This window comes from Heloderma suspectum, chromosome 6 (genome assembly GCF_057233095.1).
Source record: "Heloderma suspectum isolate Gila_16-S chromosome 6, 16-S_ref, whole genome shotgun sequence".
In the NCBI taxonomy this organism is placed as follows: Eukaryota; Metazoa; Chordata; class Lepidosauria; order Squamata; family Helodermatidae; genus Heloderma; species Heloderma suspectum.
Window position 1 is genome coordinate 119,925,645 of NC_139463.1, and position 13,486 is coordinate 119,939,130.

Consider the following 13,486-nt stretch of genomic DNA (forward strand, 5'->3'; position numbering starts at 1 on the left):
CCCATACTCACCCGGGACCCATTCAGCGAGCACTAGCCATTTTGCCACCTTGTTTTTGTGTTGTTTTTACGATGAAGAAAAGGAGGTAAAAGACACTGGGCATATGTAAATGTGTGCATTTTGTAAGCTCCTTTTTTTCATGAAAAAGTTCAGGAAACTGGAGGGCAGTCACCGGATGAGCCTGGAGTTTGTGTAGGTGAGCTCCTGGGGGCTGGACTGCAGGTCCGGGGGGGGGAAGCGGGGCGGGGCTTAAGCAGGCTCCTGGAGAAGCCAGGTACAGATGGGTTCACACGTCCCTACCCATAGCTTTGTCAGACACTCACTGAGCTGTGACGATGCAGCAGCTTGGCGAGCACCCAAGAAAGCTGGGTGCAGGGGAGTCTGTCCTTCCCCATTGACCAGAACTGAAGCTGCTGCACCCAGATGAAGCTTCATACCGATTCAGGCTTTGGAGATGCAGACATTCTTCTCCAAGGGCCTTTTTCTGGCATACGTCTAAAACACTGATGGGGAGGGAGGGAGGCAATAATGCAGCAGAGCGAGTGATGCCTCCATCTTCTGGTCCTAGGAAAGGTTTCAGCAGGGGCGTTCCAATAGCTTCATGTGAAGGATGTGCCCCTGGTGAGTTATAATAAAATCATCTCTGCTCTTCCTCTCAGTTGCCATATGTAGTGAGCATGTAGGGAGTAACATGGGAGTGGAGTGACTTCAACTTCTGGGTTGTTGGTTTGCTGGTTTCCACCACCCCTTCCCCGATTGAGAGTCATTTCCTTTCTCCTTTTGAAATCTTAACTCAATTCAGATCTCAGATGCGTTCTTTTACACTGAAAAATCTTCCTCTGCCCCCACTGTGGTTTTTATAACCATTTGTATAAAAGCGGCATGGATCATAGAGGTGACCCTAGATGATAGAACTGAAATAGATCAGAAGAATAGGTGCAGGGGCCAGAGGGATTTGATGAATTAAAAACTGTTTGAGGCTTTTATTGTTTTCTGTTGAATTGACACTGAAGTCACAGAAAGTGCAAACAGATATAGGTTAATGACAGATGTGGAGCACACAATGGCAGAGGTAGAAGGACTGAATATTGTGAATGTTCAAGCAAGCACTTCAGTGTCACAACCTCCCATGTCCCAGACACAACAAGAAGAACTTAACATACCTGCTATTGGGAAGAAGGACAAGAAAGCGCACTGAAAACTGAACCATTCCTGCAAAATCTTCCATCCACATTCTTGTCCCTAAACACTCCCATAACACAAAACAGAGAAGGGAAAGACAGATCCTTTAATATTTTCTCGTGGTTAGTTGGTCCCTGCTGTTCAGTTCAGGCCTTAATACCATAATGTAGCATTTAGGGAAAAAGATACATCCCAGTAAGCCAGCACTGGAAAACAGAATGGAGAAGATTTCCACAGCCACCATGTCTTTTCCCCTGGTGCTCAAGTATGTTGGCACAAAGGAGACCCACACACTGCAAAACACCAACATGCTGAATGTAATAAACTTGGCTTCATTAAAACTGTGCGGTAACTTGCGGGCTTGGAAGGCCACAATGAAGCTGATAATGGCCAAGAAGCCCATGTAGCCCAAGACACAGTAAAACATGGTGACGGAACCTTCGTTACATTGCACAATGATTTCTTCAGTGACAGGGTACATATCTAAATCGGGGAATGGTGGAGAGGTTGCCAGCCACAGAGTACAAAGACATGCTTGAATTAAGGAGCATGGGAGGACAATGTAATGGGCCAGTCTTTTCCCCACCCATTTCTTTAGCCTAGATCCAGGCTTGGTGGCTCTAAAAGCAAGAGAAACTATAGCGGTTTTTGACAAAATGCAAGAAACAGCCACTGAGAAGATAATGCCAAAAGTCAGTTGTCGGAGAAGGCAAGTCACTTTCCCCGGTTGGCCGAGGAAGAGCAAAGAGGAGAGGAAGCAGAGCATGAGGGAGATGAGGAAAATGCACGTGAGGTCCCAGTTGTTGGCTTTGACTATTGGGGTATCTTTGTGCTTAATAAAAGTTCCTAACACCAAGGCTGTGATCAGTGAGAATGAAACAGCCACTGAGGCGAAACCGATCCCTAATGGTTCCTCATAAGTCAGGAAGGTTATAACTCTGGGAACGCAACCATCTCTATCATTGCTTGGATACTGATCTTCGGGGCAGTTGAAACAATCTGTCATGTCTGAAAAAATAATAATAATAAGGAGTCCCTTTTCAGTGTCAATTTATCTGAAAGAACAAACACTGATGAGAAAGTTGGAGTCCTACATTACCTACCAGTCTGATTGGAAATCTTCCCTTCCGGGCATGGATCACAATCATAGCAGCAAAACTTTTCCCCTTCCTTCATTTTCTTCTGCTTGCCAGTGTGGCAGTATTCATTACAAACAGAAACAGGGATTACCTATCCATAAACAGAAAATATATTTATGATCATTTATATTTATGGAATCATAGAATCATAGAACAGTAAGGTTGGAAGGGGCCTACAAGGCCATCGAGTCCAACCCCCTGCTCAATGCAGGAATCCAAGTCAGAGCACCCTGACAGATGGCTGTCCAGCCTTGTCTTGAACAGCTCCAGTATGGGAGAGCCCACCACCTCCCCAGGTAATTGGTTCCATTTTCGTATTGCTCTAACAGTCAGGAAGTTTTTCCTGATGTTCAGCCGGAATCTGGCTTCCTGTCACTTGAGCCCATGATTCCGTGTCCTGCACTCTGGTATGATCAAGAAGAGATCCTGGCCTTCTTCTCTGTGACAACCGTTCAAGTACTTGAAGAGTGCTATCATATCTCCCCTCAGTCTTCTCTTCTCAAGGCTAAACATGCCCTGTTCTTTCTGTCTCTCTTCATTGGGCTTTGTTTCCAGTCCTCTGATCATCTTAGTTGCCCTCCTCTGAACCCTCTCCAGTTTGTCTACATCCTTCTTAACGTGTTGTGCCCAGAACTGGACACAGTACTCCAGATGAGGCCTAACCAGTGCTGAGTAGAGGGGAACTAGTACGTCCTGGAATTTTGAAGGTATGCTTCTACTGATAAAGCTGGAAAAAGCATTTGCCTTTTTTGCAGCCACATCACATTGTTGGCTCATACATTTAGAAGTCCATTTGAAGATCTGATGCAGTATCATTTCCTATTAAAAACCACATCTTGCAAGCTAGTGGCGGGTATGTGTGTGTGTGTGTGTGTGGATAACCCAGATCCCAGACTTGATCTAGGTTAAGTATGAATCATGGTTCTTGGACATAATTTCATTATTCATATATCAAAAAATATAATATGATTCTGAATGGATATAGGGAGAGTTCAGCATAACATCGAGTTTTTGATAGTACTGACGTCCTTCTAGAGATGATGATGCTGCATTATGTCAGGCAGAACATAGGATATTTAGCACCCTCATTACCCATTTGGAAAATAGATATTTGGCATAGTGTACCCTGAATCCATACCTGGTTAAAATGTATGTGCCATGAAATCATATCTTCATTAATGATGAATTCCTTTCCTTCAGGATCATTGGGATCCACCCTTCCAATTTTCACTCTCTGGAAGGACTTATTAGCAAATGTGACCATGTTCATGATGTCAAATCCACCTCCCATTACCCTGTTATCATTGAAGGACACCATTTCATTTGCTGAATTGTTAAATGAAATGCAGTGAAGAAATGTGTGGAGCTTGTTGAAAAAGAAAAAGACAGAGAGATTTTATGAGATGTTGGAGATTGCAGACTGAAATTGTTTTCAGGCTCCCGTTATATGAAATATTGTTATTCCAGGAAATCTGGTGTAAAACACCCTTCACCAGTTTTTGAGAAGGAAAACATGCATTTCTCCTCACATTCGGCTAGTCTTGTCATTGAAATAAGACATGGTGAGGGAGACATTACCTGCCAAGGCTGCAGAGACTGAAGATCAATGCTTCTACCCCTCACCATAGCCCTGTGGCTGGCTTTAGACAAGGACATAGCATGCAAAGCATGCGCTAAAGCATAGACAGCATTATAGATTGCGTAGCTGTGGCCAGTCGTGTGCACTTCAAATAGACCTGCAGGGAGACTCTCCAGCTTCTCCTCTCCAGTACATAGTTCATCGACTTCCATTGCCACTCTGGGATCTGGAAAAAAGCAGTCAAATGCTTGCTCCCAGAAATCTTTCAGAAAACCATCTTTTTGGGTCCAGTAAGGTTTGACGATCTGAAGAAATTCCTTGAACCCTGGAAGATCTTTTGAGTGAATTGCTAAGGAAATGGCACCTTGGAATAGCTGAAAATCCCAATTTCTCTCAAGCCCCGTTGATACGAAATCAGTCTGAGTTGTCATAATCCACATTTTTGTATATGATGTACTTTCTCTTTTTTCAGGATCTCGTAGAAATATAGTTGTTCTCAGCCATGTAACAGTAAAAAATTCGCCATACAGGATAAATGTGCTGGCCTTATCATCTGTTAAAGCTATATACATTTTCAAAAATAAATCATGCATTTCATTCCACTTATCCAAATGGGCACGTTGTGTGATTCTTCTTGTGAAGGCTGAGCATATTCCATTCTGGGAAAGCAAGGGCTCCAGGGTCTTCAAGAAATTTTCTCCATTATCATCATCCATCACCAGGAGTCCCACCCATGTCCATTGAAAATACTGAAGTAACCTGAGAATTCCCATATACTGATGGGCTTCATTTGGGACCATGCGGTAAAAGGAAGAGACCTGAGTTGTTTTGTTCTCTTCTGAGGCAAATGAGCCATAAGTGAACTAAAAATCACAGAGAATGTACAGATAGGTTAGGAGGAGTCTCTCCATGCATTTTCCTGGTAATACAAGATATAGTTCTGAAGCTGTAAGATAGGTTAGAGTTCGTCAGCAGCTTCTTTTGTTTGTTTTTCTCATATTACGGGAATATACTGCAATTTCCAGTATTATTTATTCTTTCATCCATATCTCTCCCTTCTCTCAAACACAAAATCCCTCACGAAATGAGAAGAGGACAGTGTATTTTCCCCACACCCTTATTCAGATTCTCCTACCTGTGGAATCTTGTAGAGGCTTAAGATGTCTGCCATACGGAAGGAGATATCAGAGCTCAGCCCCCCAACAATACCTAGTAAGGTTTTCTGGACCTCACAATGGTAATTGGGGATAAATTGACATGTTTTAAAGAGCAGGTCCAATGTGGTCCGATAGGTCATCATCAGATCATAGTAGCTATCATAGATGTGGAATCCGAGAGTGATATTGGGCAAGATCCTGGGATCCTCATTGATCTGTTTTATGGCAAACACGAAGGCAAGGATATGCTGGTAGAAACTGGTTGCAACCCTGGTAATTGAGAAGGTATATTATTTTATGAAAATAAATGTAAGCTACCATGCTACAATCCTAGTCATTTCTGTCTCTTAGTGGTTTAGGTGGAAGAATAACCATTTCTTTGTTGGAGTTGTTTTTGATCTAATCAACACCTTCTCCACAAATGTAATTGATGGTGCATCAGAAGATCAGGATTTGTTCTCTGCATAGTATCGCTGACATATTGTGTTATCTCTTGGGTTGGGGTGATAATCAAATTCCTTCTGACCTGAGGATCTACATATATACTCACCTGCTGTCCATTGTCTTGCTGGTCCTTTGTGGGTCACATTGTAACTGGCCCCCTTTTTACAGAATATCATCCTAAGGAAATATCTCTGAGATTCATAGGCCTATGTTTTCTTTGCCAGATCAAAGCCCAGGCATTTTTATTTTTCTAATATGTTCTCTCTGTTTATTATGTTTGTTCATATATTTTGCTTTTACAATACTGTTGTTGTTCTATTGTTTTATCATATTTTATGTGACAGAATTACCATACTCTTGTATACTGCCAGATATCTGGAAGGATGAATGGTGACAAAAATGTTCGTGGTCTTGTTTGTTTTTTTAAAAAAGCATATACAGGTATAATAAAAGTTATTTTCTTCATTTGTCCCACCTCAGCATTAAGAAGTACATCATCACTTAGGTGGCCAGGCCACTGAATACCCTGTATTGATTTCCATCTTGCCCACTAAAGCTCCTACCACTATATGTTCTTTATATTTTTCAGGTCAGAGAAATCTGCAATGGATTCAAATGATGTTGGAGTTCTCTAGATCTGACCTGTGGATTCTTCAGCAGATTGACTTTTTCAGAGTCATGCAAATTCTGCGGACATGCGGACCTTTTGTTTTAGCTTTGGGAGGATGTGTATTAATACACAATTGTGCTCATATGCATTAGTGCTAATACACAGTTGTGTAAGTGGGAGAAAATGCACATGCATCCCTAAAAATCAGATTCTGTCAGTGAGCAGACAAGGGAATGAACGATGTCTGAGAATTCATGAAACACAGACACAGCAGATTCAACAACAGACATGTAACCCTGCACAAGAGACAGTCAATGCAATGTAGTGGTTTGAGTGTTGGACTGGAGTCGAGAAATGTGGGTTCAAGTCCCCACTCAGACATGATGCTCAGTGGTTGACTTTGTGCCAGTCACTGATTCTCAGCCAACCTACCTCATCTTGTTGCTTTGTGGATAAAATGGAGGGATGTAAATGTAAGAACAAAAATAAAGAATAAGATAATGTGTTAGTTTCCCAACACAGCTACAGACAATGTGGAAATCTGCCTCTCGGTTCCCTGATCTTTGCTTATTCCTCCCCTAAACTTTCAGTACTAAACTTCCTCGCAGACTGAACTCATGCCCCAGGCTCATGACTGTGGTATATTCAGGAACCGGTGATTTGGCAAACATTACACTCTAATGCATAAACCATCATCATTATCTGATGCGCATGAAAAAGCATTTGCTTGTGTTGTTTGTATCTGCAGATTTCATCCATTTCTGTATGTTTTCTGAGATCTGATGATGACTTTTGAAACAAAAGTCCCTCGCCCTCTGTTCATTTCCAAAAGAAAGGAACAAATCCATATTTGTGCGTTTAATGTTTGTGAACCACCCACAGAGTCTGTGAAATTGCTATTGGGCGAGATAGAAAAAAATACATAAATAAATATTTACTGTAACCTATGAAGAATGCAGGAAACTCAAAAAGGGAATTGAGATGGAGGAATGTCCTTGGATTTGACCAATACTCTGTCAATTTTCTAGGAGCATCCATTTTCTCACATAAATCACTTTTCTGGCCTGATGCTCAGAAGATGCAGAGGAGGAAAAACAAACTAACAAACAAACACCTTACTGTGGAACTCCAAACAGCTTCTGTGAAGGGTGATCCTTGAATGTAAGTTCATAGAAAATGTAACAGATATGAGAAGCAACCCCACCAAAGATGACTTCGCCTGGCTGATGCCACTCATGAGGAACAGGGACAGGACTATCTGCAAGACACCTTTTACTGTCTACTTTGGACATACTGGGAGGCAGTAGAAGCAGGATCACCACTAGCTGGAACATATTCATGTTAAAAGTCCACTTTATCCACGCTCTGCTGTATCGATAAACAGGAAGTCCCTGTTCAGCTACAGTGGTGTGAGGGGTGCCTGACTCTGTTAATATGCCGCTTAAAGAGAAATTCCTTAGCCTTACTTCTCACTTTTGTAGCATTACAAGTGCCCAGCATACTAGCTTAGATCGTCAACACTCACATTTCCATTCAGCCTGAACATACTTAAAAAAGGTGGGCGGGGGGGGGGGCTGTCAGAGAGGAGTTCTGGCTTCCTCCTGCCCCTACTCCCAGATCGCAGTGGCACATGGGTTGCATTTATTACCACTTGCAAGCTTGCTTGTTGACTGTTTTCCAGGGCCTGCTCAAAAGCCCTCATTTGCCAGGTTAATCAATTGTAATGATTTGTATAATTACAGAAGGAAATGACCACTTCAGGCCTTTTCACCTGAGTGGTACTTTGGGAAACAAATAGGTCTATAGAGAAATAGTGACTTGACCAAAACAACAACAACATGTGATTTCCCCAGTAATTTGAACATTACTCTTTCTCTCTATATTTTTAATTGTTATGCTGACAAAAATATATGCTCAGAATCTTCTCAGGGAAAGGAAGGGATGTGCTTCTGGCATCCTGCAAATGGGGACGGGATTTTAAACACTGTTCCTCCTCATTCACATCCAGACCCATTTATCAACATGTAGTTCTCACCTTCTGTGGCCCATTTGATTATGGAAGGAATTGGAATCCAGTACATTCCCTCTGCAACCCAGAGTGCCTCTGAAAACACTGGAGTGCTGACAGCATTCTAGCTTCCAAATTAAAATGAGTATCCATGCGGTAAAATTTCTGGAGCTTGCTGCCATAGGCTTTAAATCGACAGGAAAATAATCTTTATGATTAAAAAATGTCTTAATAATCTTTGAACCACTGCTCAGAATGTCACCAAACAAATTGCCTTCCTCCGGGAGCCTGAATGAAATGCATGAGTAGTTCCACCCCCCACCCCCCAACAATATGATCTGTCATCCGAATATAGGAATAAAAAGGGTAAATGTGTCAATTTTCAGCACTAACGTACTGTACTCTGGGAAGATTTTTCCACAGCAATATGCAATTTAGCACAATCGTCCGGTAGTTCATGGATGCCAAATGTCATTTGATTAGATCAAGATTTGTCAGTGTGATATGCAAGAGCACTTCGGGGCTTATACTGATGGAACCTTTGTCTGTTGTGTGATTTGTCTTCACTAAAGGGGCTTTACATAGGGCACGGGGCCCAGGACTCAGCCCTGCAGTTCCCCGCTCGTTACCTCTCCCCAGTTTGAGAAGATCCCATTGATAAGCACTCTTTGAGTGCATTTCTGTAGCCAACTGTGGGTCCACCTGCTCGGTGTTTCATCAAGCTAGTTTGCTAATCCGGATATCCTGGGGAACTCTGTCGAAAGCTTTCCTGAAGATGAGATATATTATGTCTACAGCATTCCCTCAGTCAACAAGGGAGTTTTCCTGATCAAAACAATGAGATCAGATTAGGTTGGCAGGATTTGTTCTTGACAAATGCACTTGGCTTCACGCAATCACCACATTGTTCTCGAGGTGCTTACCATTGATCGCTGTATCATCTGCTCCAGAATTTTCCCAGGGCTTGATGTCAGAGGGATTGGTCTGTAGTTCCCAGGTTCCTCCTTTCTGACCTTTTTGAAGATAGGGACAACATTACCCTTCTCCAGTCATCTGGCACTTCACCCGTCCTCCATGATTTCTCAAAGAGAATAGGCAGCTGTTCGGAGAGTTCTTCTGCCAGTTCCTTGATTACTCTAGGATACAGTTCATCTGGCCCTGGAGATGTGAACTCCTTCAGAGTAATTTGGTGTTCCTCAACCATATGCCTATCAATCTCAAGCTGCAATTCTGCCCCCTCAGCCTGCACTTCACCTTTGCCAGTGGGCTCATAGACCCTCTTTTTGGTAGGGATGGGCGAAAGTCCCTTACATGTCCTCGAAGCTTGCTTCGCAGTGGGGGGGAGGTGTTTTGGTTCTCCCCCTGAAGTTCAGGAGAGGGGGGGGAGGCGCCCCGCCTCGCCTGGCTGAAATTCAGGCCGGGGGGGAGGTGCCCCATCCTTTGCCGGCGAAATTCAGGCCGGGTAGAACCGCCCTGTCTATGTAAATCGTCACGTAGCCTATCACGGGTGACTTAAAAAAAAAAATGCGCGTACGCAAATGGCGGCTGTCATGGGGACCACCATTTGCGTTCCTTATTTTGGCATGTCTAGTCTACGTAAAGATTTACATAGAGTACGGCGAAAATAAGGGCAACGCAAATAGCGTTCCCTTATTTTCGCCGTAGTCTACATAAATCTTTATGTAGACTAGACATGCCAAAATAAGGAACGCAAATGGTGGCGCCCATGGGCCGCCACCATTTGTGTATGCGCTTTTTTTCCCCCCCAAAGTCAGCCATGATAGGCTACGTGACAATTTACATAGCCTATCATGGCTGACTTTGGAAATCTAGCCGTGATAGGCTATGTAAATCATTACGTAGCCTATCACGGGTGTGGGGGGTTTTTTATGGCACTTTTTTTGCAATGGTGGCGGTGGCAGCCGGTCAGGAGACCGGCCGCCGCCCCTGCCCCCGATGAAACGCCGCCGAACTGCCACCGGGACTCGCCGCCGAGAGAGACATTTGGCCACGGTAAATCCCATCTGGGGGGGTTGGGGGACCGGCGGAGAATTTCCCCAACACGTTCGGGGGGCCGAATGCCTCGGCGCTCGGCCTCCTGAAGATTTGGGAAGGAATTCTCCACCATCCCTACTTTTTGGAGAAGACTGAGCTAGGGATGGCGGAGAATTCGGCCACGGACCCCAGTGAGTCTGGATTCTAAAGAATCCGGCTCCCCGGAGTCCGTGGCGGAACAGAGCACTTGCCTTCCCCTCCTTCTGGAATCCTCTTCGGCTGGATCCTCCTTGCAGTTATCCTGTGGTGCCGCCGGCCAGCTCTGGAGCACCAGGGATAAGGCCGCCATTGTCGTATCGCTGGCTGAGAGGGACTCTCTCCGGACACAAATGGAGTCCAGTACACCATTTGCAGCCATAAAGGTCCTCGTTTAAGCTAAATGCAGCCATTTTTGGCTGCATTCACCTTAACCTAAGAGGATTACGGTGACAAATGGCATACTGGATGCCATTTGCCTCCTCAGTCAATCCCTCTCAGTCAGTGATACGGCAATGGCAGCTGTATTGCTGGCACTTTGGAGCCGGCCGGCAGCTCCATGGAATCACCATGGAGTGGAGCCGACTGGCCAGGATTCCGGGGGGAGGAACTGATCGCCTCCCCCCCGCGGGCAGATTCCCCCCAGGGCAGCAGGAATCTGCCCATCGCAGCTTGGCCTTCCTTCCACTTCCTAGATGTGAACTTTTTTTGTTGTCAGGTTATCCCTCAGCTTTTTGTGAAGCCACATTGGCTTCTTCTGTTGTCTTCCATTCTCTTGTCTTCTTCTGTTATTCTGTTATTGCTTGTAACTGTGCCTTGAGAATTTCCTATTTTAAAAAAAAACTCCCACCCATCTTGGACTCCTTTTCTCATTAGAGCCTCTTGCCATGAGACCTTACTTATCATTCTTCTGAGGTGATTAAAATTGGCTTTCCTAAATTCTAGGGTCTGTGTTTGGCTACACTCGGCTTTTGCTTCCTTTCGAACCAAGAACTCAAGTATACAGTAACATGATCACTTTCCCCCAGCATACCCATAACTGCTACGTTATCCTCAAAGTCATCTCTGCTGGTTTGGATCAGGTCAAGGATAGCCGATCCCCTAGTTCCTTCCTTCACTTTCTGTAGGAGGAAGTTATCAACAACACAAGTCAGGAATTTCTTGGAGGGATCATGTTTTGCAGAATGTGTCTCCCAGCAAATATCGGGGAAATTGAAGTCCCCCGTTACTACAACATCTTGCTTCCTTGAAACATTGTAATTTGCTTTTCAGAGCAGAAGCTGTTAATTATCCAGCAGGCATCACATTCAGAAAACCACCCAATTTATGCAAATTCATATTTGAAGCTGCACTAAAACAAGTTCAGAAGGAGGAAATCCCAGCAGGGAGTCCATCTACTCCTTTGGGATTCCACCTTATGCCACCACCAGGGAAAAGATTCTCTGGGGGGCATCCATAGCTTTTTTGTTCCCCCTTATTATTCTGTGAACCAGAATTTAAGGATAAGGATAAATCTGGAGACAAAGTTCAGGATAAGGCAGATGTACTTCGGCCACTTGGCTGCCGGCTTCTTGATTTATGTGGGAGTGCATCAGCAGAAGTTTCCAGAATGAGGGTAGATTCTTTCAAAATACACTGACATCATTTATTGGGCATACATGGAATATGAGGGTGGGGCTTGGCTTGCATATTTTGCGGCACTTTGTATGAGGGCTACCATTGACCCTTCCCTTTGCTGGGACCTTAAGTACCAGGGCCTCGGGCTGCAGTTTATGACCCAGCCAGACCAGACTTCCGGGAGATGTCTGACAGTGGTCATATCTTATTCTTGGCTACGCAACAACCTGCCTCAGCCATTCGAGTGAGCACAGGGCAGGCAGTTCAACACCGCTTGCTCGGCTGGGAGTTCAGTTCCCGCAGCTCCTGTTCTCGACATCCATGCAACTTCCGCCATGACTGTTCCATCCGTGGCAGTCAGCATGCATGCGCCACCTGTGCCAAGATGAACAGTCGGAGTGGTTCTGGCTGAGATAGGCAAGGGGGCAGAAAGCCCGGGGAAGAGCAACAGCCTCTTCCCAAGGGGATGCAGCCCATTTTGGACTGGGCCCCTTCAGTAGCTCTTGAGGCGGTACCCTCAGAGGGAGGATGCCATTTACCCAGAGCAAGGATTTGCTGAAGGTTTAGAACACCATTTCAAGGTCAACGCAAGGCCCAACTGTCTAAAAATCAGACATCAATTCAGAGCATGGCGAAAGTGGTGAGAGCCAAAATAGAGAAGGAGGTTTTTGCCGGGAGGGTGCTGGGCCCATTCACAACACTGCCATTTCCTGACCTGGGAAACACATGGGCACGCACCCACACAAACGTTTGTGTATGTGTGTGTGTGTGTGTATGTGTGTGTGTGTGTGTGTGTATATATATATATATATATATATTCAGCGCAGGTGGGGGGGTTCCACTGGTAACTGGGGGAAGGTCTGAATGCTGCTGCACCTTTTTTATATGAACCTTCCTCAGTCTCCTCATGGTTTTTGGTCTATTTTTTAAAAAATACTTTTTATTCTATTTTTATCTCTATACATGAAATAAACAGTACCAACAACCTAATCAGTATCTACAGTTTCCCAACAATACAGTATTCTTAAGAGGACACAGCAATAACGAAAAAGAGAGAAAAAAAGAAAAAAAGGAAGAAAAAAAGAAAACAGAAGGAGAAGGAAGAAGAAAGAAAGAGAATGAAAAAAATATTTACAAGTTACTTAAAAAGATTAAATTCAAATTCCATTACACACAGGTTTCATATACCATCCTACTAAAAGTTATATCTATAACACTGGCAATATCACAATTCAGTATAGCATAGATAATCAACCGGACATTCCAATATCATATCATCAGTCTTAAAGCAAGGAAGTTGGCCTACAATTCATTTCCAATAACCATATATTGCCCTTCATTTGACATATAATAGTAGAGCTTAACAATTTAACCAGCTTAAAATATTACTCACCAGTCTCATAATAATGATAATAATAATAATAATAGAAAGGAAATTAGAAAGGATAAATAATAACAAATCACTAATAAATTTTATGTTGTTGTATAAATTTCTGCCAACCTAGCAGTTCGAAAGCAAGAAATTGTAAGGAGATAAATAGGTACCGCCTCGGCGGGAAAGGTAACAGCGTTCCGTGCACCTCGGTGTTCAGTCATGCCAGCCACATGACCACGGAAGCATCTTTGGACAGCACTGGCTCTTTGGCTTAGAAACGGGGATGAGCACCGCACCCTAGATTCGGACACGACTGGTTGGGGACACCTTTACCTTTTACCTTT

The 13,486-nt window shown here is 43.9% G+C and overlaps 1 protein-coding gene across 1 annotated transcript; it reads right to left on the bottom strand.

Annotated features, from left to right (window-relative positions):
- Window positions 1-1,288: 1,288 nt before the first annotated feature.
- LOC146342894 (vomeronasal type-2 receptor 26-like) lies at window positions 1,289-5,618 on the bottom strand. The gene is made up of 6 exons (XM_084808061.1): window positions 5,608-5,618; window positions 5,036-5,327; window positions 3,900-4,763; window positions 3,460-3,687; window positions 2,286-2,412; window positions 1,289-2,190 (listed from the first exon to the last, which is right to left on the bottom strand). The coding sequence occupies exons 1-6, from the start codon at window positions 5,616-5,618 to the stop codon at window positions 1,289-1,291; spliced, it is 2,424 nt and encodes an 807-aa protein (XP_084664187.1).
- Window positions 5,619-13,486: the final 7,868 nt, after the last annotated feature.